A 22110-nucleotide genomic window follows, 5' to 3' on the forward strand; every position below is an offset into this window, starting at 1 on the left:
AACTTTTTGCTGTGAGGATCAATCCTTCCATCATCAGTGCATTGATGGTCATGATTGTTGTCAAAATGTACCAAAACCCTGTAAAAATAATTATAGTACATAATCACAAAAGAAAAAGGTTTTAATCTTGTACCGTGCACTTGGATCCTATCCTAAAATTCATAAAATTGATCTTACAAACGACAGTGAAACATTATGCTTAAAAAAGTATTGTTTTAAGAAACTACTATAGAGGTCACTCAATATGCAAGTGAAGTGACTCATTAACACAAAAGTACCTTCAGAGTGCAAACACTCGGACGACAAGCCATAATATATGGCCTCTGTAATATTCATGTTTTATTTGTGTAATTGCAGAACCCACCATTATATTTTGTATCTCTTACAAAACACATGTATTGCCATTGTTCATTTTTGGTACCTTTTGGAAAACCACATGACTAGCAATGCTCTTTAGTTTTCTACTCCCTGTGGCAAATGTTGTTGTAGTTGGTACATCTTTCTCAACATTATGTAGAAAACATAAATGTGTCATTGGACGTAGAAAATTTGTATTTTTAATGTTTTGTTTAAAAGAAGGAACAAAGTATTTAGCTATTGTTGGTGCTCTGTAAAAATTTCCTGGAAGTCCAAATAATATTGCTTAACAAATATCGAATGGATGAAATGAACTGCTATCCGCCCATTGCCCAGGAATTAGGGCGTCATAACGCCATGTTAGAAAAGAGAAACCTTACCTCATGTCCTGCCTAAACAAAGGTGTGTGATATAGTTCAGTGTTGTAACACTTTGTACTTATATTAATCCTATTAGTAGCAACCTGGTGTAAGATTGTAATGCAGCTTTCTCTTCCCCGGGTGTCTGGTATTAAGAATGCGACTTATAAAAACATGCTTGTGAATGAGTTAGAATAGCTCCTTTTCCTTCTACTGGGATGCTTTTTTGTATTTTACTGACATTTTGTGTTTTGCTGGGGATGTGGGTGTTTTGCTTTTAGATCTCAGTACAGCTACCTGGAGACAATGACAGATCTGGTGGCTGTTTGGGAGGTAGCATTGAGTGACGGTGTCCACAAAATTGAATTTGAGCATGGAACTACTTCAGGAAAACGGGTCGTGTATGTGGATGGAAAGGTACGCCTCTTACTTTTATTCTGGTACGATTTATTTCTACTTATGTGGGAAATCTCAACTAAAGCGTCCTTGTGCAGATGTACTGGTGTGTTGGAGTCGATTAGTCTTTAACAATATCTCTTGTGCTTTCTCATATAAATGTACCTGTATGGATGTATACTTACCAGGTTTACATGAAAAAGTGCAGCTTTGGAATTATCGTTTATTAAGCCACTTCTATGCTCACAGGGTTTATATTTGAATATTTATTTTTTAAAACACGGTTTTACACCATTTTAGTTATGAAAGCAGGTGTTCTGTATGAAATGTTTCTTGGGTCAGTATATTAAAATGACTTGGTTCTACAGAGTAGGATATTTAAAGGAAAGAGGAGAAAAGAGCTGTCAGGTTAAGTGAGAAAAACACGAGTATAAATAAAAACATCCAGACAAATGTTACAATTCAGTGGCACAGAAAGCTCTTTTCTGTGAAGGAGTGAATTGTTTGTTACACCTGAATGAGCAGGTTAGGAACAATATAAAGGTGTGGAATGTACCGGTTACTCCTGAGGAAATGGTAAAGACGGTGGAAACCAGTCCTAAAAAGCTTTCAAGAAAAGTTAATGAAATGTTTGTAAACATACAAAAGGTACTCAGTGATATGTTAGTAACATGGGCAAAGCAGAAATGTAAACAATATTTTGTGCAAATGATTGTAAATGGTTTTTAAAAAGCATCGGGATGAGTTGTAAACTTTTTTAAATAGCTCCCTTAATATGCTGTCCAGTTTCTGAAATAGAATGTGTTGCTGGAAGCTGGTCAGCTAAGTGTTAAGGAATTACTTGGTCTAGAAAGCAGCCAAAACCCGAGCATCAGCCAGAATTGCATATAGGAAAATAAATCCACAAATGGGCTCCAAGACCTGAAACTATGAGTTGACGTTCTTCTGTAGCAGGCTGGAGGAAGCAGGAAAACACATGATCGCTTTGGCTCTCATTAAATATGGGATCTTATTTCAGAGTGACAAAGGTGCTGTCAAAGAAACCTTGAGCTGCACAATCGAAAAAACTGGTAACCAGCGCAAAGACTTTAAATGAAGCAGAATGTAGTTTAAAGTCCCTTGTAATTCACTGGGTTGGCTAATATTGAGCAATTTGCAGAAAGACACCACACAGCAGGAAACCTCCAAATTAAAACATTTTCTGTTATCCCCTCTTGAAATCCTATCAAAAACCATAGTCTCTTTTGACCACCATGATTTGAGGTTAAATCTGAATAATTTTTAAAGCCCATATTTCTGTCAGTTGTAATTGAAACCGAACAACTCTCCAATTATTGCAAAACCGTCACCGTGGTCTCTTTGGTGTTATGATTAAGGGAATATTCACTCAGTCAGTCCTGCCGCTTTCACATGTGTTCTTGGAAGTGAATGGCTTAAGCACCCTTCTCTCCCCTCTAAATTTAAGGAAGATCAAGGCATTGCTAGTATAAATGTAGATATGAAAACAAACCATTGCACTGGAAGAAATAGGCCATTACCTCAATAAAAATATTAAACCAAGTGAATACCAAACAGGAGCGCTACAGTATTTTCCAAGCCAGAAGTCTCCGTTTGTATAAAATGTGTTGGTGAAAAAGCCTTGGTGTGATTTCTAAGGGAGGATTGATAAAACTGGTAGAGTTATCTGCAAAGTCCTATGGACTATGTATGTTCTAGCAGCATGGAGTGGTCAAATATTGTCAAATGCTGTTGACAGGTCAAATAATACCAGATGAATAACATTTTTGCCATTGTCATGTGCTGGTTATCCAGCACAGAGAGCATAGGGCCCTGCTATGTTGGTAAAAGCTCCGCTGAAGAGTCCAGAAAGTTCTTGGATTTCAAGCAGCCACCAAACTGACCAGTCATCATTGGAAACCTATGTTTACTGTGGGAGGAAGCAATAAAAACAGGCTGAAGCACTAAGCATTTGTGCAGTCGGGAGATGGCTTCTTAACCAAGGTTGTAGACACTCTATGCGGGGAACATCCTTTACAACGCAACTGTTACAACGAAGTACCTTTACGACGCAACCATTACAACGCAACTTTTACAACGACTTGCGCTGGGGGGCGCTCTAGGATAGGGAATAGTTTCCAACACCTTCCCTACTATCCACGGGGACTGGAGTTGGAATAGTAAATTAAACTATTCACTATCCAGCGCCCCCCAACGCAAGTCGTTGCAACGACTTGCGTTGTAAAACTTGCGTCGTAAAGGCATGCGTTGTAACGTCATACATCCCTCTATGCTTAAAGGAGTCTTGAACATAACCATTTCACATCAAAACCTATTTTCTTATGATTTTACCTCAGCAATTGATGGCGCCCTCCTCCTTAGATAGGAATGTTTCTTCCAGGTCCCAGGAATATGCAGCGATCGGGGAAGGAGGGGTTTCTCTGCAACTTTTAAATTCTCCATGACATGCTGTCTCACCGTCTGCATGTCATAGTTCTCTATTCATTGCTGACACTCTGCACACATCTTATTTTCTCACTACATAATCTACTGCGACCTTTTTAATCACTACATTCATTGACCAACTGAAAATCTAGTAGCCGCTGTGCTGCCATCCCCCTTGCCTTGTCCCAACTCAAGGTTTTATCTCTTTGAATATTTCTAAGGTTGCAACCTGGACTTAAAGCTGCTTATGGAAAGTATAAGATACATTTGATCCTCGAAGTTTGCAGTCCTGTGTGGACGTATTGGTACTGCAAATAAAACCCTGGAATTTACAAACCCCTTGGCATAATAACTATTTTTAAATATTCGGGGAGTGGCTTATCTGTATCGAGGAGCAAAGGATCCCTTGGGAGATAAAATGGAAAATATCGATTTCAGGACAAACCCACCCCCTTTTTTTATTGCCCCCATGCTTGATGGACCTGCATAAAATCCCAAAGTATTTACTTTTTTAAAGAAAGTTTTGTGCAGATTTGTCAACAGCTCTAAAGTTATTAGCAAAACAAAAAATGCCTTTATATTGGAAAGTCTCACCTTACCACAACTTCCAAGCTTCTCCAACAGATATGCCCTTTGATGGGACCTGAATTTTTGGTGAAAAGGTGGATTCCGCACTACAGAGATTCAAGAATAGCAGGGCTGTGGCTTTTTCTCTGGGGCTGCTCTTCCTTCCTACCCAGTTCCACCAGCAATATCGAGCTATCTGTGGCTACTCGAGGGGGCCTTGCTTACCACCAGAACCAATGCTTGCACCCTGTCCAACAGCCAGCCTAGTCCTTTTGTGAATGCAAAGGCAGAGGTGGTGCCAGGGGGCGAGGTTACCAAAAGGTGCACCAATTCTTCTCCTGCTCTTCACATGCTGCTACTAAGCCACTTTAGTTTCTCCTGCCATCTGAGACCAGTAGGAGGCATAATTTAACACTGCCTCTCTGGTTGGCATGCAATTACTTTGGTCCTTCAAATTTTTCAGTTTTCTTATGCTCTTCCTTTCTCAATTGCTCCACCCAACCATCCCAACCCCCGGTCCCAAACCCCTTCCCCTTTTTGAATGTTGACAAAATGTTTTTAAGAGTAGGCAGTAGTCCCATCAGGCAGTAGTCCCAAAAACCACTGCCTCGTCTTACAAAAAGTTGATCAAAATTTTCATTTTTTTTTAAGACCTCAGGTTTTTTTAAGGAAAACAGGCAGCATTAAAAAAAAGCATTACTTTATTTAAAAATAATCACAGACATGGTGGGCTGCTGACCCCAGCAGGCCACCATCCCTTTGATGGGAGCAAATCATAGAGGGTCGCCATTTATAACCAAACTCAGGTTGGATTCTGACCCATGACAATTCAATATTTTTCAAACCGACCTATTAGTAAGCCTGGGCGGAGTTCGAAAGTGACAAAAAAACTCTGACAAGCTAAGCGGAGTTCGGCGAGTGGGCTACCTCACGCCGTTCGCACCAATTTTTAGTGATGGGGGTTTGTCGCGCGCTGTAAAATTTTACAGCGCGAACGGAATCTCGCACTATGCAAGAAGGCGCTGCTTCTTTCTACTGCTCGAGTAGAAGTTCTACTCGAGTGTCAGCTTCCTCAAGGCGAACAGAAGGTTTCTTAATGCGAGCGGAGACTGCCCGCGTTGAGAAATCTCGCTGGGGAGTGCTCTAGCGTTGGATTTCCTTCGCTTCCGCTCGCCAACTTACTTGTTTTCGGAACTCCGCAAGCTTCGTGGAGCGCATAGTTTTTCCGCGAATGGAGTGGAGTTCACCGCCTAGGTTTACCTATTAGTACATCATTGGTTTGCAAAATACCCCACTGGTTGCAAAAATAAAAAATTGCAAATTGCAACCAGTATTTTGCGACCATTGTTAAATACATATTGCCCTTGTTTCCTCCTTTGGCTTCCTGATCTCAAAAGAACAAGTGCTCGCAGATAAAAAGGTGCTAGCCTTATAAAACCCCAACAGCAGTGTATAACAAAAGCAACATTAGAAATTACAGTTCAAACAGGTAGTTTCCCCAGTCAGGAAATATATGTTGATGTTCGTTAGTAATATGCTACATAGTTGTCATCAGCCAACAAGATGGTTTACTCCTCATGGCATGAGAAAAGAAGAACTGCTTTACCTTGGTTTTAACAAGAGCATATTATCCCAGGGTCTGGAAAGCATTTCCTTAATTTTAGGACCACAGACATCCACAACTTGTGATGGGTCATGTACCTGACAGCCAGTGTGGCATTCGCTGCTTGGAGCATGTGCAGATGTGGCTTTACTTGCGTCTGCTGAACGTCACCCTCTCCAACACTAACATTGTGTTTATCATTTCCATACGTTAGAATCATGGATTGTTCAGCATAACTTGTGTAACCAATTAAAATATGTCCTTATTGTCTAATTTTATCGATTTGTTTTTGTTTCAGGAGGTAATAAGAAGAGACTGGATGTTCAAATTGGTTGGTAAAGAGACATTCACTGTAGGAGCTGCCCAAACCAAGGGTACTATTAACATTGACGCAGTCAGTGGCTTTGCCTATGAGTACACGCTAGAAATCAATGGGAAGAGTTTGAAGAAGTATATGGAGAACAGATCAAAAACGACCAACACGTGGATTTTAAACCTGGATGGCGTGGACTTCAGAGTAGTGTTAGGTAAGATTTGAGAGTTTACCTCATCATTCTTGCTGCCTAGTTGAAGATACTGTGTTTATTTATTAATTTGATTTCTGTTGGTGTTGGATTAGAGGGTATTTTGAAGATAACCGTCCCATTTGCAGTGTAGCAGACAGAAAAGTTGAAATTGAAACAAGCACTTTATTTATTATTGAAAATCTATTTTGTTTATTAACTTCTATTTTCCTGAAATAAGAGTTGCCTTCATCCACCATCTCAAGTAGGTCAGGTCAGCATCATTCGAAATATGGCCAGTAGTCTGTTTTCTGTCAGGAACTGCTCATAGCTTCCCTTGCTCATTTGAGGGACAGATCACTCTGCTTCCCAAACATTCCTCCTGTGATGGTTCTAGGAAACTGCATGCCCATGCCCTAAGGCTAAGCCGAGGACCCCAGTGCTGGTTGTGCATTACTCCCAGGTTGTGGCCAGAGGAAGTTTGGCGCAGTGAAAAGCTCCTGAAGCCTGAGGGACGATGTGTCACTGACCACTTTGACTAAAGACACTAAGAACGAAGGGTGACCATAAACATTTGATTAAACCAAATTTCTTCTCTATACTGTAGACTAATTTCTACCAGAAGAATCTTACATATTTTGGGGCGCTAGGTGGCGCACTTGCGGATGGTAGCCTTCCTGTGAGGCTCTCACCGCCCAGTGATCAATATCCTAAATTTATCCTAAAATTGGCAGATATCGGGGATTTTGGAGGCATCAAAGGGTAGCTCTGCCCCTCCGACACGTACTGGCCGAGTTTCAGCGCAATCGGCAAATGATTTCCGTCGTGAGGCGCCGTAGACTGCGCACCGAGAAGGGACTGTGGAAGTGACCCTACCTGGAGGTCGACCACGTCAGCTACGCAAGCCCGCGGCTTCACACGAGACTGCGGGACGCAATCACGGGCGGACTGCGGACCGAGGACCCGGGCGGCCAAAGACTGCTGCGGAACGCGCCGCGTCACCGGAGGCGACTTCGCTGACCATCTTTTCCGCCCCTGTGTCTGAACTGAAGGGGGAACCTGCCATACGAGGGGATTGGAGGTGAGTCGGGGGGGCCCCATTGATCAGCCGGCCCTCGCGGATCGAGAGGGCTGATTGCATCCCTGGGGTGCCTTGAACCTGCCTGGCCTGCCGCACCCCCGACTCGATTGCTGGCGGGGCTCTGCTACGTTGCGGGGGACATCTGTGGACACTCCCGCGGCGTTCTGAGGTCGGTGGGACAGGAGGTGGGATCACCAGGGGGGCAGGAACTTGACCATCCTACGCCAGTCCAGACCCCTTGCACCCTTTAGTCCAGCACTGCAGTGGAGGACGGGGGCGGACTGCGGGACACGCCTGGGGTGCTGAGGACTGGTTTGCCCCGTGGTCGGATGTGCCGCCATTACTCCTGGCCCTTGTGAGAGATCGCAGCCGATTGCTAACGACTGGTCGCATTCGAGGTACAACGCGTTAGGCACTGCATAGGCGGAGAGCGCCAGAAGACCCCAGTGCCCTGGTGTGAGAAAGACGGAGGTTGGGCCTTGATACAATACCGGGCCCTATTGTTGGTGGCGCTGCTGCTCCTGCCGGCCTACAGTCCTAGTTGTGAGCATTAGTGTGTAGACCCCCGCGAGGTGCTGCTGCACCGCCAAGGACGCAACGGTCATGGGCAAGCCTGACGCGAAGCAACCAAAACTCACATTTGAAGCTGCCAAGAGATCGTCCCGTGCAGGGCATGACCAGCAGGGTCAAGCGGGAGCCAGTGGGTCAAGAGAGAGTTCCTCCGAGCCGGCTGTAGACCTGCAAGATGTTCTCCGGGAAGTTCGCCACGGGTTTGCCATGATTGCAGACAAAGTCGACAGGATGTCCTCACGTATGGATGCCATGGTCCACAAGCTAGTTGTCCACGAGGAACGATTAACGGAAGCGGAGCGGCGCATCTCGGACTCAGACGATGCCACGGCTAGACACACCTCGCAGCTCTCCAGGATGGACAACCTGTTGCTAATAATTGCGGCTAAGAATGAGGATTTGGAGGCGAGAAGTAGACGCAATAATATTCGCATTTTAGGCATTCCGGAATCGACCAACACAGGCAGAATGGAGGATTATGTTGAGAAATTATTGCTGGCGGCGATTGGGTTGGAAGCCTTCTCTCCTCATTTAATAGTTGAAAGGGCGCACCACTCGTTAGGGCCCCGGCCGAAGCCTGGCACTGCTCCGAGACCCATAATTGCTCGGCTCCTAAATTGTAGGGACAGGGATGTGGCCTTGAGATCTGCGCGCAAACAGCGATCGCTATCCTTTGATGGTAACCTCTTTACCATATATCCTGATTTTACGCCTATGGTTCAAGAGGAGCAGCGAAAGTTCCTGGATGTCAAGGCGAAACTGCGCAAAGCACAAATTGACTACGCTCTTCTCTATCCGGCGCGCTTGAGGGTAACGCATCAAGGCCGGCAGAAATTCTTCACAAAGCCGCAACAAGTGGAAGACTTCCTCAAACAACTCAAACAATCAAACAGACCTGGTGGTGCGGAGGGAGGGCCTCTGGACTCGTCATTGGCGGCAGCCAATGAGGAAGAAGAATGAACATTCCCAGCAATGTTGACATTGTTGATCTGTGGTTTCTCTTGTGAGTATTGTTGTATATGATAGAGGGGCACTGAACATTCCTTAACAATAAATATACTTTGCCCCCCCCCCCGAGGTGCTTAATACTCAGACAACTGTAAATGCCACGATCACGGCGTCGCAGCGTATTGCGCGCCAATTTGAGGCCCCTATACCATATTCGCCGCTGCTACCTCTGGTATATCTTCCAGACATGCCCCTCTAGCAGGAAGCGCTCTTTCATAAATGGCAGGACCACACGTCCATCAAACATTGGGGGGACCTGTATGAAAATGGAACATTCCGTACTTCTGACAGCATGCTTCGCGGGGCGCACTGCACACCACTAGATGTATTCTTATACATCCGCCTTAAACAAGGTATTAGATCCTTGCATGCAGACTTTCCGGATGAACCCCCGTTACTTGCACCACTGCACACACTCCTACAGCAACCGTCGCCGAGAAGGCTAGTATCCCTGCTCTATCGCACCGTACGCACTCAACAATATACTGAGGCTACACCATCCCGCTCCAAATGGGAGACAGAGCTAGGCACCCCCATAACGGACGAACAATGGGAATACTGCTGCTCGCAAACTGAAAGAATATCTGCCAGCAGCAGGTTGAGGATTATACACTATAAATATCTCCGCAGACTTTACCACACTCCGGTCAGTATGCACAAGTACTGTCTTCGTGATAATAATAGGTGTGATAGGTGCCAGGCTCCACAGGCTGATTTCTTACACTTGTCCTGGAGCTGCCCGGCAGTACACGATTTCTGGGAACATGTTTTTACAGCACTGAACCAAATGACCAATATATGCCTAGAAGCCACACCACTGATTGCTCTATTGAGCCATGTTAAAAATATCCCACTAGCATATCGCCGATACACGGCACTGGCATTGTTAATGGCTAAAAGGCCTGTAGATGGAGCAGGGGAAGAGCGCCTAAGTTTAAGGACTGGCTCAACGATCTGATACACTGCCAGGAACAGTCTGCCCTATATGCTGAGCTATTACCTATCACATCCAGACCTAGGGACATATGGTCGCCACTAGTAGTTTACTTGCAGCTGAGTACCCAGGGCGGAGACAGCTAGTACACCCATAGGTACAATACTGAGCATACTCCCTTGCCCTAGAGTGGCAAGAAATATGTCTATGACACACCCACGACCTATATTACTTTCCATTCTTTCGGATGTTGTGTTCTATTGCTCATCCTAGATAACTGCCATAGTGCTTTTTAGTCCACACTCATAGGTACAATACTGAGCATACTCCCTTGCCCTAGAGTGGCAAGAAATATGTCTATGACACACCCACGACCTATATTACTTTCCATTCTTTCGGATGTTGTGTTCTATTGCTCATCCTAGATAACTGCCATAGTGCTTTTTAGTCCAACGCGGCCGGCCTGAAAAGGTTGTAGGCGACTTGCTGTTATCATGTTTATGTTATGTACTTTTACTTTGTTTACTTGACGGTACATTATGATGCTGCCGGCCTATACTGGTTGTAGACACAAAGCTGTGTACTCTTGTAACCTACCAATAAAGGTCTTTGAAACTTAAAAAAAAAAAAAAAAGGATGGACTATTCATAAGCGCCTTTGGGCTCCCCTCTGGCGCTGTTTCAACTTCGTGCTGCGCCTCCAACTACACCTGAAGGGCCTCCATTGATGCCGGCTCCGAAGTCACCAGCGTCGCGTCTGACGCCAATACCGAGATTGAGGAGGGAGCCTTTGAGGCTTCTGGAAGAGGAGGAATTGCAGGAGCAACAGGAAGAAGCGGAGGAAGGAGAGATCCCAGGGCTTCAGGAAGCTAGTGGGCTGGACACATCACCAGAGTGGAAACTCTCTTCTCCCAAAGGTCTTCCTTCTTAGGAGGTTTCTTCCTACCATTTGGTTCTAAGGAAGGCTGCAGACCTTCTGGATTTATAGTTGCCCACTGCAGAGGTCAAATCAAACATCCTGATGGAGGTTCTTCACTCCCCTTCATCAGTGGTGGAACCTTTGCTTCCGTTCCATGAACGCTTGACGGAACCCATCTTGGAAGTTTGGCAGAAGCCTATGTCTGCCCCAGCTGTATCCAAAACACTGGCAAGGGGATACAGAGTTGCGCCTGTGGATCTAGCTTTTCTGACAACACACCCTTCACCTGAGAGCTTGGTGGTTCAAGCTTCATCTTCCTGTTGTGCATGGTCCTAATATAAAATGAAACAGCTATCAGAGTTGCGCCTGTGGATCTAGCTTTTCTGTCAACACACCCTTCACCTGAGAGCTTGGTGGTTCAAGCTTCATCTTCCTCGAAACAATCCTCAGGTTCCTTACCCTCCACTCTGGGGGACAGGGATTAAAAAAAAACTAGAACAGTCAGCTAAAAAGGTATTTTCTTTGGCCAGTATGGCTTTGAAGTCAACTAACACCACATGCCTGTTGGGAAGCTACATCCATGCTTTGATGGACTCAGCCAAGGATGTCCAGGGCCACTTTGCGGAGGTGCTGTTGGACACTCAAGCTGCAGCCCGTCAGGTAATTCAGTCCAGGCTTGATATGGCTGACTACGTTGCTAGGGTGATAGGTTCATCTGTGGCAACTAGGAGGCACACCTGGCTGAGAGGATCAGGATTCTCTCTGAATGTTCAGGCCACACTCCTAGATTTTCCCTTTGATGGCTCTAGACTCTTTGGGATCAAGGTAGACTCTGCCCTACAACATTTTAAAGATAGTAGCACTACCACTAGAGTTTCAGGTTTGCAAGCCCAGTCTAGGGGTTTTGGATACCGGAGATTTTGGGGCTTGGCAAAGCTGCTTCATTTCGGGCCTGACAGCAGCAGCTGCAGAAACAACAGAACCCGCTAAATCGAACATAAAGAGGGAAGGGAAGAAGTCGTCTGTGAGGGTCTGTTTGCCAACAAGTCTCCAACATGTCCAACAAGTCTTCTCCTCCTCCTCCTCCTCCTCCTCCTCTCCTGTTCCCCCAACTGGCTCCACAGGGAAGCAGCTCTAGAGCTCCCATCTTAGAGTATGGAGGACCAGTGGGAGATCAGGTGTCCCATTTTCTACAAAATTGGAAATCTGTTACGTCAGATCTTTGGGTTTTAAACCTCGTGGAAAATGGGTAGGCCCCTCCTTTCCCTCCTCGCCAGGCCTGGTGTTAGAAGGACCATCTGTTACTTCTGCAACAAGAGGTCCTGTCCTTGCTACAGAAAGGTGTGATAGAGGTTGTTCCGGAGCAGGAAAGGGTTCACGGATGCTCCTGCTGGTATTTCCTGATCTCCAAAAAAGACGGGTGTTTCTGGCGCTGCAGCAGGAAGACTGGATTGTGTTGATCGATTTACAGGATGCATATTTTCACATTGACATCCTGAAGTTGCATAGGAAATATCTCACTTTTATGGTGGGATCTCAACATTATCAGTTTGTGGTCCTTCCATTTTGTCTTACATCCGCACCACAGGTCTTCACAAAGGTGATGGCGGTGGTAGCAGCACATCTCAGAAGGTCAGGGATTCCTGTTTTCCCCTATCTGGACAACTGGCTGCTCAAGGCAAAGTCGCCAGAGATGGTGCTTCATCATCTGCAAGTAACAACCCTGCTGTTGTTCGACTTGGGTTTTTTGATAAATGCATCCAAATCTCACCTGGCGCCCTCTCAGCGCAACCTGTTCATAGGGGCAATACTGGACACTACTGTTAGTCATTCTTTCCTGCCTACCCAAGCAATGAATCCAAAGTTTCAAGATGAAGCGGCTGTTCCATTCCTGAAGGTTCTGCGCCTGCTTGGTCTGTTCGCTTCCTGCATACTGTTGGTCAAGCATGCACGCTGGTACCTGAGGTGGTTTCAACACAATGGGGATCTCAGGTAGGTGGTCAGAATCTCCAGGGACACGTCAGCGGATCTGTTATCGTGGAGAGTTTCAGGCAACCTGTCTCAAGGGAAGCCATTTCAACCTCCTTCTCCGGTGGCCACTCTGGGGTGGGGTGCTTATCTGGGGGATCTGGAGATCAAGAGTCTTTGGTCTCCAGAGGAAAAATTGCTTCACATCAGTCTTCTAGAATTGCGGGCAATACTTTTAGCTCTCAAGGTCTTTCTTCCCTCCCTTCATGGTCAGTCAGTTCTGGTCCTGACAGACAACACTATCGGGATGTGGTACATAAACAAACATGGAGGAGTAGGGTTGCAGGTAAGTTTGCATCAAGCTGTACACCTCTGCTCCACCATGCCCTCTTGGTCCGCACTTCACCACTGCTGACTATTCCATCCAAACAGGGCTACCATCCACAGAATTGAACATGGGTATGCGGCTCAAAAACAAATGTTCATCTGGAACTATTTTTATTTATTATTGCATCAGAAACTGGCCCGTTTGGTAGAATGTAATAAGAATATATATATTTTTATCTTGCATGGATCAAATTGATCAGCACAAGTAAATCACTCTTATGAAGATGTGGCATGAATAATAGCAGCAAACAACACAGTTGATGGACAGAATGTAGAACAATGTCATACATTCACCCCAGTACAAGGATCTGGGCCTAAATCCATCGTTTTTTTGCACTCCACACCACCCTGGGTTAGACACTGGCTATATGCAAATCAGCTCTGACCCTGTGCCTCATGGGAACAGTCCAGTCCGAACTACCAAGCCATGTCTTTCCCAGACCGGAATCAAGCATCCAATGACCGGTTTCTGGCTATCAGCCTTCATCAGCCTGAATAGCTTGACTCCAGTGGTGTGGAGAGCCTGGGACTCACGTCTGAGCATACCCAGCACACTCGGGGTGAAAATTGCAAAAAACACAGTTGATGGACAGAATGTAGAACAATGTCATACATTCACCCCAGTACAAGGATCTGGGCCTAAATCCATCGTTTTTTTGCACTCCACACCACCCTGGGTTAGACACTGGCTATATGCAAATCAGCTCTGACCCTGTGCCTCATGGGAACAGTCCAGTCCGAACTACCAAGCCATGTCTTTCCCAGACCGGAATCAAGCATCCAAGGACCGGTTTCTGGCTATCAGCCTTCATCAGCCTGAATAGCTTGACTCCAGTGGTGTGGAGAGCCTGGGACTCACGTCTGAGCATACCCAGCACACTCGGGGTGAAAATTGCAAAAAACACAGTTGATGGACAGAATGTAGAACAATGTCATACATTCACCCCAGTACAAGGATCTGGGCCTAAATCCATCGTTTTTTTGCACTCCACACCACCCTGGGTTAGACACTGGCTATATGCAAATCAGCTCTGACCCTGTGCCTCATGGGAACAGTCCAGTCCGAACTACCAAGCCATGTCTTTCCCAGACCGGAATCAAGCATCCAAGGACCGGTTTCTGGCTATCAGCCTTCATCAGCCTGAATAGCTTGACTCCAGTGGTGTGGAGAGCCTGGGACTCACGTCTGAGCATACCCAGCAAACTCGGGGTGAAAATTGCAAAAAACACAGTTGATGGACAGAATGTAGAACAATGTCATACATTCACCGCAGTACAAGGATCTGGGCCTGAATCCATCGTTTTTTGGCACTCCACACCACCCTGGGTTAGACACTGGCTATATGCAAATCAGCTCTGACCCTGTGCCTCATGGGAACAGTCCAGTCCGAACTACCAAGCCATGTCTTTCCCAGACCGGAATCAAGCATCCAAGGACCGGTTTCTGGCTATCAGCCTTCATCAGCCTGAATAGCTTGACTCCAGTGGTGTGGAGAGCCTGGGACTCACGTCTGAGCATACCCAGCACACTCGGGGTGAAAATTGCAAAAAACACAGTTGATGGACAGAATGTAGAACAATGTCATACATTCACCCCAGTACAAGGATCTGGGCCTAAATCCATAGTTTTTTTGCACTCCACACCATGGGTATGCGGCTCAAAAACAAATGTTCATCTGGAACTATTTTTATTTATTATTGCATCAGAAACAGGCCCGTTTGGTAGAATGTAATAAGAATATATATTTTTTATCTTGCATGGATCAAATTGATCAGCACAAGTAAATCACTCTTATGAAGATGTGACATGAATAATAGCAGCATCATAGTTCTTCATACAAATAATTGGTTTAAAAATATAATGTTGTAGCACCATCCCCCAGTTCATTCCCCCCAAAGTTCACAGTTCTCCTCAATATCGGAAGTTCCGATTCCGATGCATAGGTTTATGAGAGCACAAACACCACAGATCAGGTGAGAGGCATTATTAGGTTATTTAGAAGCAACACACAGAGACCCAGACCACCCCAGACTACATACACAAAATGACCCATGCCCTTCATGACGGGGCATCAAAGGGTGGGCTTGGGGTCTACCCAAAACGGGTAACTGTTACGGACATTCAAGAAGACGAGGGGTCGGAGGACAATTCCATCTGTCTAACAGCTATCCTGTTAATGTTAGCTATGTACCCCCTCGCCATGGATCATTGAACCATTATGTTATACCAAAGATGTATGCACTCACAAAGTTACTTGATGTAATGTAATGTAATATGAAATCTCAATTTAAAAAAATTTAAACAAAAAAAACAAATATAATGTGGTGCTGTGCTTAGGTGCATGTGCTTGTGTTTGTGCGGTGCTTAGTGAAAAACAGTTGCCTCGAGATACGTGAGAAACAAAGTGGAGAGATCAATATTTGAATATGAAGGGTTGAGGTTCTTAATGTTTATTTGATTTTGCCTCCCTCAATGGTTTTGATTTCGTGTGTGGCCACTTAAATTTAGTTGGTGTTTCAAGCCATGATTGCTATAATAATTGTGAGATATCATCAGGAGAAAAATAACGACTGTGGAGCATCAGCAAGATGAAAAATATAACGAATTATGGGCAAGTATGGATAAAGCTTTTTAACATAATACTCACACACTGGAATATATTAGGGGCGCTGGAATATTTTACAAGGGCACTGAAACTGCCAAACTGAAAAATTAAAGTAAAAAAAAAAATCTCAGACTGAGTCCCTAATTATGTAAAGAGGGAAATACCTGATCTGCGGCGATAAAGAACACGATTTATTACAAACAGTATAATTTTTGGCCAAAACTAAAATCAGTTTGCAGATGCAAAAGTACCAGCTAGAGTGAGTTTACATTTTGTTAGTGTGAAGCATCTTACAGGTATGTCTGTGTCCATCGTTGTCCACACAGACACTGACACGGGAAGAGACACTGTAAATAGATCATAGCTTTGTGAGTGTTTTCCAGGCCAAAACTGGAGTGCCAAATCTAGTGCAAAAAATAGCAGTTTTTTATTATATCAACAATTAACCTGATGAAAATACATTTTTAGAATTGAAAAATATTCTAAAAAATTTAAAAGGTTAGAGGTGTGTCTTTATGGAAATAGATAAAGTACCCTTGTCAATACTGCTTACTGTGACATTTCTACATACAAATAATCGTAGACTATTTAAACAAGCATTTGCAATGCAATAGGTCTCGCATTAGGAAAGTGTGAGCTATTGGTATTGTAAATTACATTTTTTTTAAATATGTGTTGGCTTACAAAATATATAAATGAATAGCATTGTTATTCACAAAGCCAATAGCTTACACTTTCCTAATGCGCGTTCTATTGGCTATGGGAATGCTTGTTGGTAGCAAGCAAGGACCGTGCTGTTGTGGTGCTGAGTGATGCTGTTGTGGTGCTGAGTGATGATGTGGTTGGGCTGAGTGATGTGGTGGTGTATTAGAGTGATGTGGTGGTGTATTAGAGTGATGTGGTGGTGTATTAGAGTGATGTGGTGGAGTCCCTGAGTGGTGCCCCTGAGTGATGTGGTGGTGACCCAGAGTGATGTGGTGGTGACCCAGAGTGATGTGGTGGTGACCCAGAGTGATGTGGTGGTGACCCAGAGTGATGTGGTGGTGTCCCAGAGTGATGTGGTGGCGTCCCAGAGTGATGTGGTGGCGTCCAAGAGTGATGTGGTGGTGTCCTATAGTGATGTTGTGGTGTCCTAGAGTGATATGGTGGTGTCCCTGAGTGATGTGGTGGTGTTGTGAGGCGTGCAGCAGTGTGTGGCATGCAGCAGTGTGTGGCATGCAGCAGTGTGTGGCGTGCAGCAGTGTGTGGCGTGCAGCAGTGTGAGTAATGCAGCAGTGTGCAGCGTGCAGCAGTGTGAGTAATGCAGCAGTGTGAGTTGTGCGGTAGTGTGCAGCATGCAGCAGTGCGAGTAATGCAGCAGTGTGTAGCGTGTAGCATTGTGCGGCATGCAGCAGTGTGCAGCAGTGTGGGGCGTGCAGCTGTGTGGGGCGTGCAGCAGTGTGGGGCGTGCAGCAGTGTGGGGCGTGCAGCAGTGTGAGGCGTGCAGCAGTGTGAGGCGTGCGGCAGTGTGAGGCGTGCGGCAGTGTGAGGCGTGCAGCAGTGTGAGGCGTGCAGCAGTGTGAGGCGTGCGGCAGTGTGAGGCGTGCGGCAGTGTGAGTCATGCGGCAGTGTGAGTAATGCAGCAGTGTGCAGCGTGCAGCAGTGTGAGGCGTGCAGCAGTGTGAGGCGTGCAGCAGTGTGAGGCGTGCAGCAGTGTGAGGCGTGCAGCAGTGTGAGGCGTGCAGCAGTGAGAGGCGTGCAGCAGTGTGAGGCGTGCAGCAGTGTGAGGCTTGCAGCAGTGTGAGGTGTGCAGCATGCAGCAGTGTGAGTAATGCAGCAGTGTGAGTAATGCAGCAGTGTGAGTAATGCAGCAGTGTGAGGCATGCAGCAGTGTGAGGCGTGTAGCAGTGTGATGCATGCAGCAGTGTGATGCGTGCAGCAGTGTGAGGCGTGCAGCAGTGTGAGGTGTGCAGCAGTGTGAGGCATGCAGCAGTGTGTCATGCAGCAGTGTCCAGCATGCAGCAGTGTGTCATGCAGCAGTGTGAATAATGCAGCAGTGTGAGGTGTGCAGCAGTATGAGGCGTGCAGCAGTGTGCAGCATGCAGCAGTGTGAGTAATGCAGCAGCGTGCAGCAGTGTGAGGCATGCAGCAGTGTGAGTAATGCAGCAGTGTGCATTTGCAATGCGATAGGTCTCGCATTTACCCTAGGTTGAGCTATTGAAATTGTAAATGGCAATGTTTTTTTTTGTTTTCTTTAGTAAAATATAAAGAAAAGTAATTGTTATTTACAATGCCACTAGCTTCTGTTTTTGTATACCAAACAGGTAGGTATTTGATTTACTTAAGTGATAGTGATCACGAGTCCCACCTATATCTGTTGTGTTGGTCAAATATCGAAGCATTTGCACATTGCTTGGGGGTGGGGAGAGCGCTTTTCTCACATGAAGTTAATATTTAAACATTTTTAACAGCGCATCAGGAGAGCATAAATAAAACCGATATAGCTTTCCACAGGCATCAAAGGATCGCGAGTTAGCGCAAAATCGTTCAAACCAAGCACACATTTCCATAACGCATATGGGATGGGGTGCAATGCAATAGGTTTCACATTTACGCAAGTCTGAGCTATTACAAGTTCAAATAACAAAGCCTTTTTTTGTCGTTCTAGTTTTTAAAACCAAAATAAAAAGCATTGTAATGTTCAATGTCAATAGTGTAAAGTTCCGTAAACGCTGAAACCTATTGCATTGCAGATGCTTGTTTAACATTTTGTGATTTTGCAAGCATATTTGTTGTGTCCTTGTTCACAGGTTTTAATCTGCGAAAGTGCAATGCTTACTCACTGCGTTATGACGGGCTGTGTATTGATGCTGTGCACACACAGAAGGGAGTTGTACATAAAAGGGCATATTTACAAGCCCCTTTAGCTGTTGGTAAGTTACTTTCTATCATACTAAAAGTAACGCTCCAGCGGCGCAAGGAGCTTGTAAATAAGCCCCTTGGTGTTTTAAATGGCCCAGGAGAGTCCAGTACGGAGTAGTGGCACGTTTGTTTTTTTAAAAGGGAGAGTACCTGAACTTATCAAGAGAAAAATAATATTTTGAATTGGAAAGGACAAGCACTTATCAGAAATAAACTAGTACTATGGTACAGAAGACCTGCATTTTAAGTACTGTGTACAATACAACCATTTGTATCTATAAGTAGCCAGGCCAGCAGACGTAGCTCCGTGGCTGTTAAACATGCAGTGACAGTTTTGAAGATGTGGCCCCTGCAGTGCAGGCACACACCCGCATAGCTACCAGCGATGCTTTACCGCAATGACACTCCCATATTACTTCCTTGTGTTTTGGGGAATCCTTCAGAAAGTAAAAAGGCGGGGAATATTATACTATACATAGGATCATTGGGAAACTGGGGTTTTGGAGCACCAACATATGCGGGAAGGTTGACCAAAGTGTGCAGCACAAGAAAAAGCAAATAATGGTGCAGAGAGTCTGTGGCGATATGTCCGTAGGGAATTGACTTCTACCAACACAGCAGGACTCAGAGCAGAATTATCCTATTGCTTCAGTGTAGCTGGCATGCTCGCAGACACCTCACTTGTTTCACTCTCTTCGAAGAACGAGGCAGCTGCAATTTGCAGTGTTTCGCTTTACACATTTTAAATGAATGAACACATAGATGAAAAATACTTCAATAGATACCTTAGACAAGCATATGTTGCTGATTTTACAGTGGTTTCAGGTTTAAAGGAGTCCAATCGAGAGGAATACCAAACACTGCTGGAAAATATACAGCGGCAGTTAATGCTCCATGTTTCTGGCGTAGTGTCTGCAGATCATGCGCCATCTCCTTGAATTACAGAGAAAAACCCAATTACAGGCTGAGCGTACTGTGAGTTAGAAAATCTACAGCGTGGGGTGCGTGTTTTTCTTGGTTTTTGTAATGCTTTAAAGCAAATATATTGCAATGGATTTTAGTTCCAAACGTGCTTGTTGCTGTATTTTTGTCCATCGATTTTACAGCGTTTAACTGTGCACAACGTCGTGATATAGGTACATCCACAACGAGGGGGTTGCGTGGCATAATTCTGGTATCAAATGAAGCTTACTGCTGTCTGCACAAGTATCACAAGTTAAGGGTTTTCTTTCTTCGACGAAAACAGAGTCCAACTGTTTAAATTACAAAGATGACAAAGTTCAAACCAGTAATTGGGATAACAATTTAATTGCGTGTAAGGTGCAGAAGGCTAACAATATCCCCTGATCCTATTGTGCAGGTTATAAAACAAAAGGTCCAGACTATTTTAGTGTATCCTATTCTGTTAGTAGCTATAAAAAAATTCTGTGGAAAAAAAAGGAGCCTGAAAGTCTGCTATAGTGTGAAACATTAACATGTTTCAGTGCTGGCAAAGGAAACCAGGACGAGCTAATTGAGTGAGAATCAGGCTTGTTGTAAAGATCCTAAACTTTCCGTTTGCAGCATCTGTGAGATGCAGAGCTTTAAGTTGAGGAAAAAAAGCTCGATGGAAAACCTGTGAAAACAACTTTACTTTACAAGTAAAATGTCCCAAAAAAACACAAAACACTACACATATGTACAAGAATCCAAATTCCCGTCCTATATAGTTTTAATATGATGTGCACATTCCCCGTGCTCAGATTTTGTGGTGAGAGTTGGCTATGTTTGTATAAACATGCTTAAGCTCGTCCCACCATTTTACGCTGCTGTGGCAATGGAAAAGAAAATATTTAACTGTATGGCACAGAGTGTTTTTGTGGGTTAAAGCATAAGTCGTTATTGACGGTGCAGAAATAAGTAGTTTTATTAAAAGACTGTGCATCTTTACGGGTGAATTTACTGTCAGTGAAAGATGCATTACCCATGGACTCCGGTGTTTTTCCCTTCGCTCTGAAAGTTGAAAGCCGTCCAAAACAAGCATTGGCCATGAAAGAGACACGGCCTCGCGGCTGTGAAAGTGAAAGCACTGCCGTGAGAAGCGCTCTGTAGTGGGGTAGGGGCAGGGGCCATTGTGAGACGGATTCCTCTGAAGTCTGATAAGAGACAGCCTGTTTAAGTGTGGCAGGAGGCTTGCATTTCAAAAGCCAAAAAACCAGCGACTATGTGCTAGCGACGAGTAGACGCGATCGCTCACCTTCCTATCTCTGAAAGTCAAACTGGTATGATTAGCACCTATCTCTGAAAGTCAAACTGGTATGATTAGCAACTGTCACAATGGCGCAGTTCGGAATCGTGTGTTACAGCGGAGGCACAGCGCAAGGTAATTTTAGACAAAAGTTACTGAGAATGCGCAAAGCTGAACAGAGTATAAGTAAAAGAATCTGAGGGCTGAGGCCACTTTGGAGCTGAAAGAACTTGGTAAAATGTATGTGGGATAACGCCCATGTCTCACGGACGGGCATAGACTTAGAGCAACTGTCAGTGTGGTGCGGATAGAATTTTAAAGGAACTGCAACCGCGCTCTGAACGAAGTGTGGAAGTGAAGGAAAGTCAGTGTTTTGAATTAGAGAAATAATTGGCACTGCAAGGCGCAGGGTAAAAGGTTATGTTACATAACACATGGCAGCATCACAGGAAATGTCAAACAGAGGTGCTTCGAAGCGTGAAAACTCCGGCTGTTTAACACTCAATGCGCAGAAAAAGAAAGGAGGATAAAAGTAAAGTAAATAATAAAGAAAACAAGTCGGGTGGTGGGGCGGGGGAGCAGGGGAGCGAGCGAGTGGGAGGGAACGAGCATGGTGGTGTGCGGGGCTTCCTTTCAAGTCGGATGGGGGTGGGGAGCAGGGGAGCGAGCGAGTGGGAGGGAACGAGCATATGGGGTGTGAGTGAGAAGTGAGGCCAAGCGCGCGCTGGCGAAGCGTCACGCTTGAATACCTCACATGCATTGGGGAGAATCCGCGCTTGGTCAAGAGTTTGTTTTGCCTACTATATACTCGGCTATTAATCCCTGCGGGATATAATAGCCGAGATCTAAAAACTTCTTCCATGATCTAGTCATGGTGTCCCATAAATGGTATTCCAAATTGTACAAATTGCAACAAGGCTTTTCATCCTAGGAATATACTTGACTTTCCTCTCACCGTAATCTAGATCTTGGGTTGCACATAAGGTGGAACTGGGTGAGGTTATCCTTATTTCAGCCACATTACTCTGTGCATTCTTTTAACTTATTGTAAAGTTTGGGACTCTCGAGCAGATTACATCTCTAAGTGGCCATATTGTTACATAATTCCAGACACATTTTGGGGTCGATTCCGATCCGGTAAAATGCGCTCCGAATCGTCGTACGGAGCGTTTTTTCCCCGTACGAATTGTACCCGTAAACGTCCCGTACGTACGACGAAGTACGATCCGTACCAGGAGCCGAACTCCGTACGAGTCGTACAGGACTCCGTACGACTCAAATCT

At 45.1% G+C, this 22110-nt stretch overlaps 1 protein-coding gene across 2 annotated transcripts in view; it reads left to right on the forward strand.

Annotated features, from left to right (window-relative positions):
* Positions 1 to 22110, forward strand: part of FAIM (Fas apoptotic inhibitory molecule) — a 109601-nt gene that overhangs the window by 56886 nt on the left and 30605 nt on the right. For both annotated transcript variants that reach the window (XM_078682411.1, XM_078682412.1), the window contains exons 2-3: positions 998 to 1133; positions 6023 to 6251. In XM_078682411.1, coding sequence (XP_078538537.1) covers positions 1023 to 1133; positions 6023 to 6251 — 340 coding nt within the window. In that variant the 5' untranslated portion in view covers positions 998 to 1022. The remainder of the gene's footprint in view (positions 1 to 997; positions 1134 to 6022; positions 6252 to 22110) is intronic.

Source organism: Lissotriton helveticus, chromosome 3_1 (assembly GCF_964261635.1).
Source record: "Lissotriton helveticus chromosome 3_1, aLisHel1.1, whole genome shotgun sequence".
In the NCBI taxonomy this organism is placed as follows: domain Eukaryota; kingdom Metazoa; phylum Chordata; class Amphibia; order Caudata; family Salamandridae; genus Lissotriton; species Lissotriton helveticus.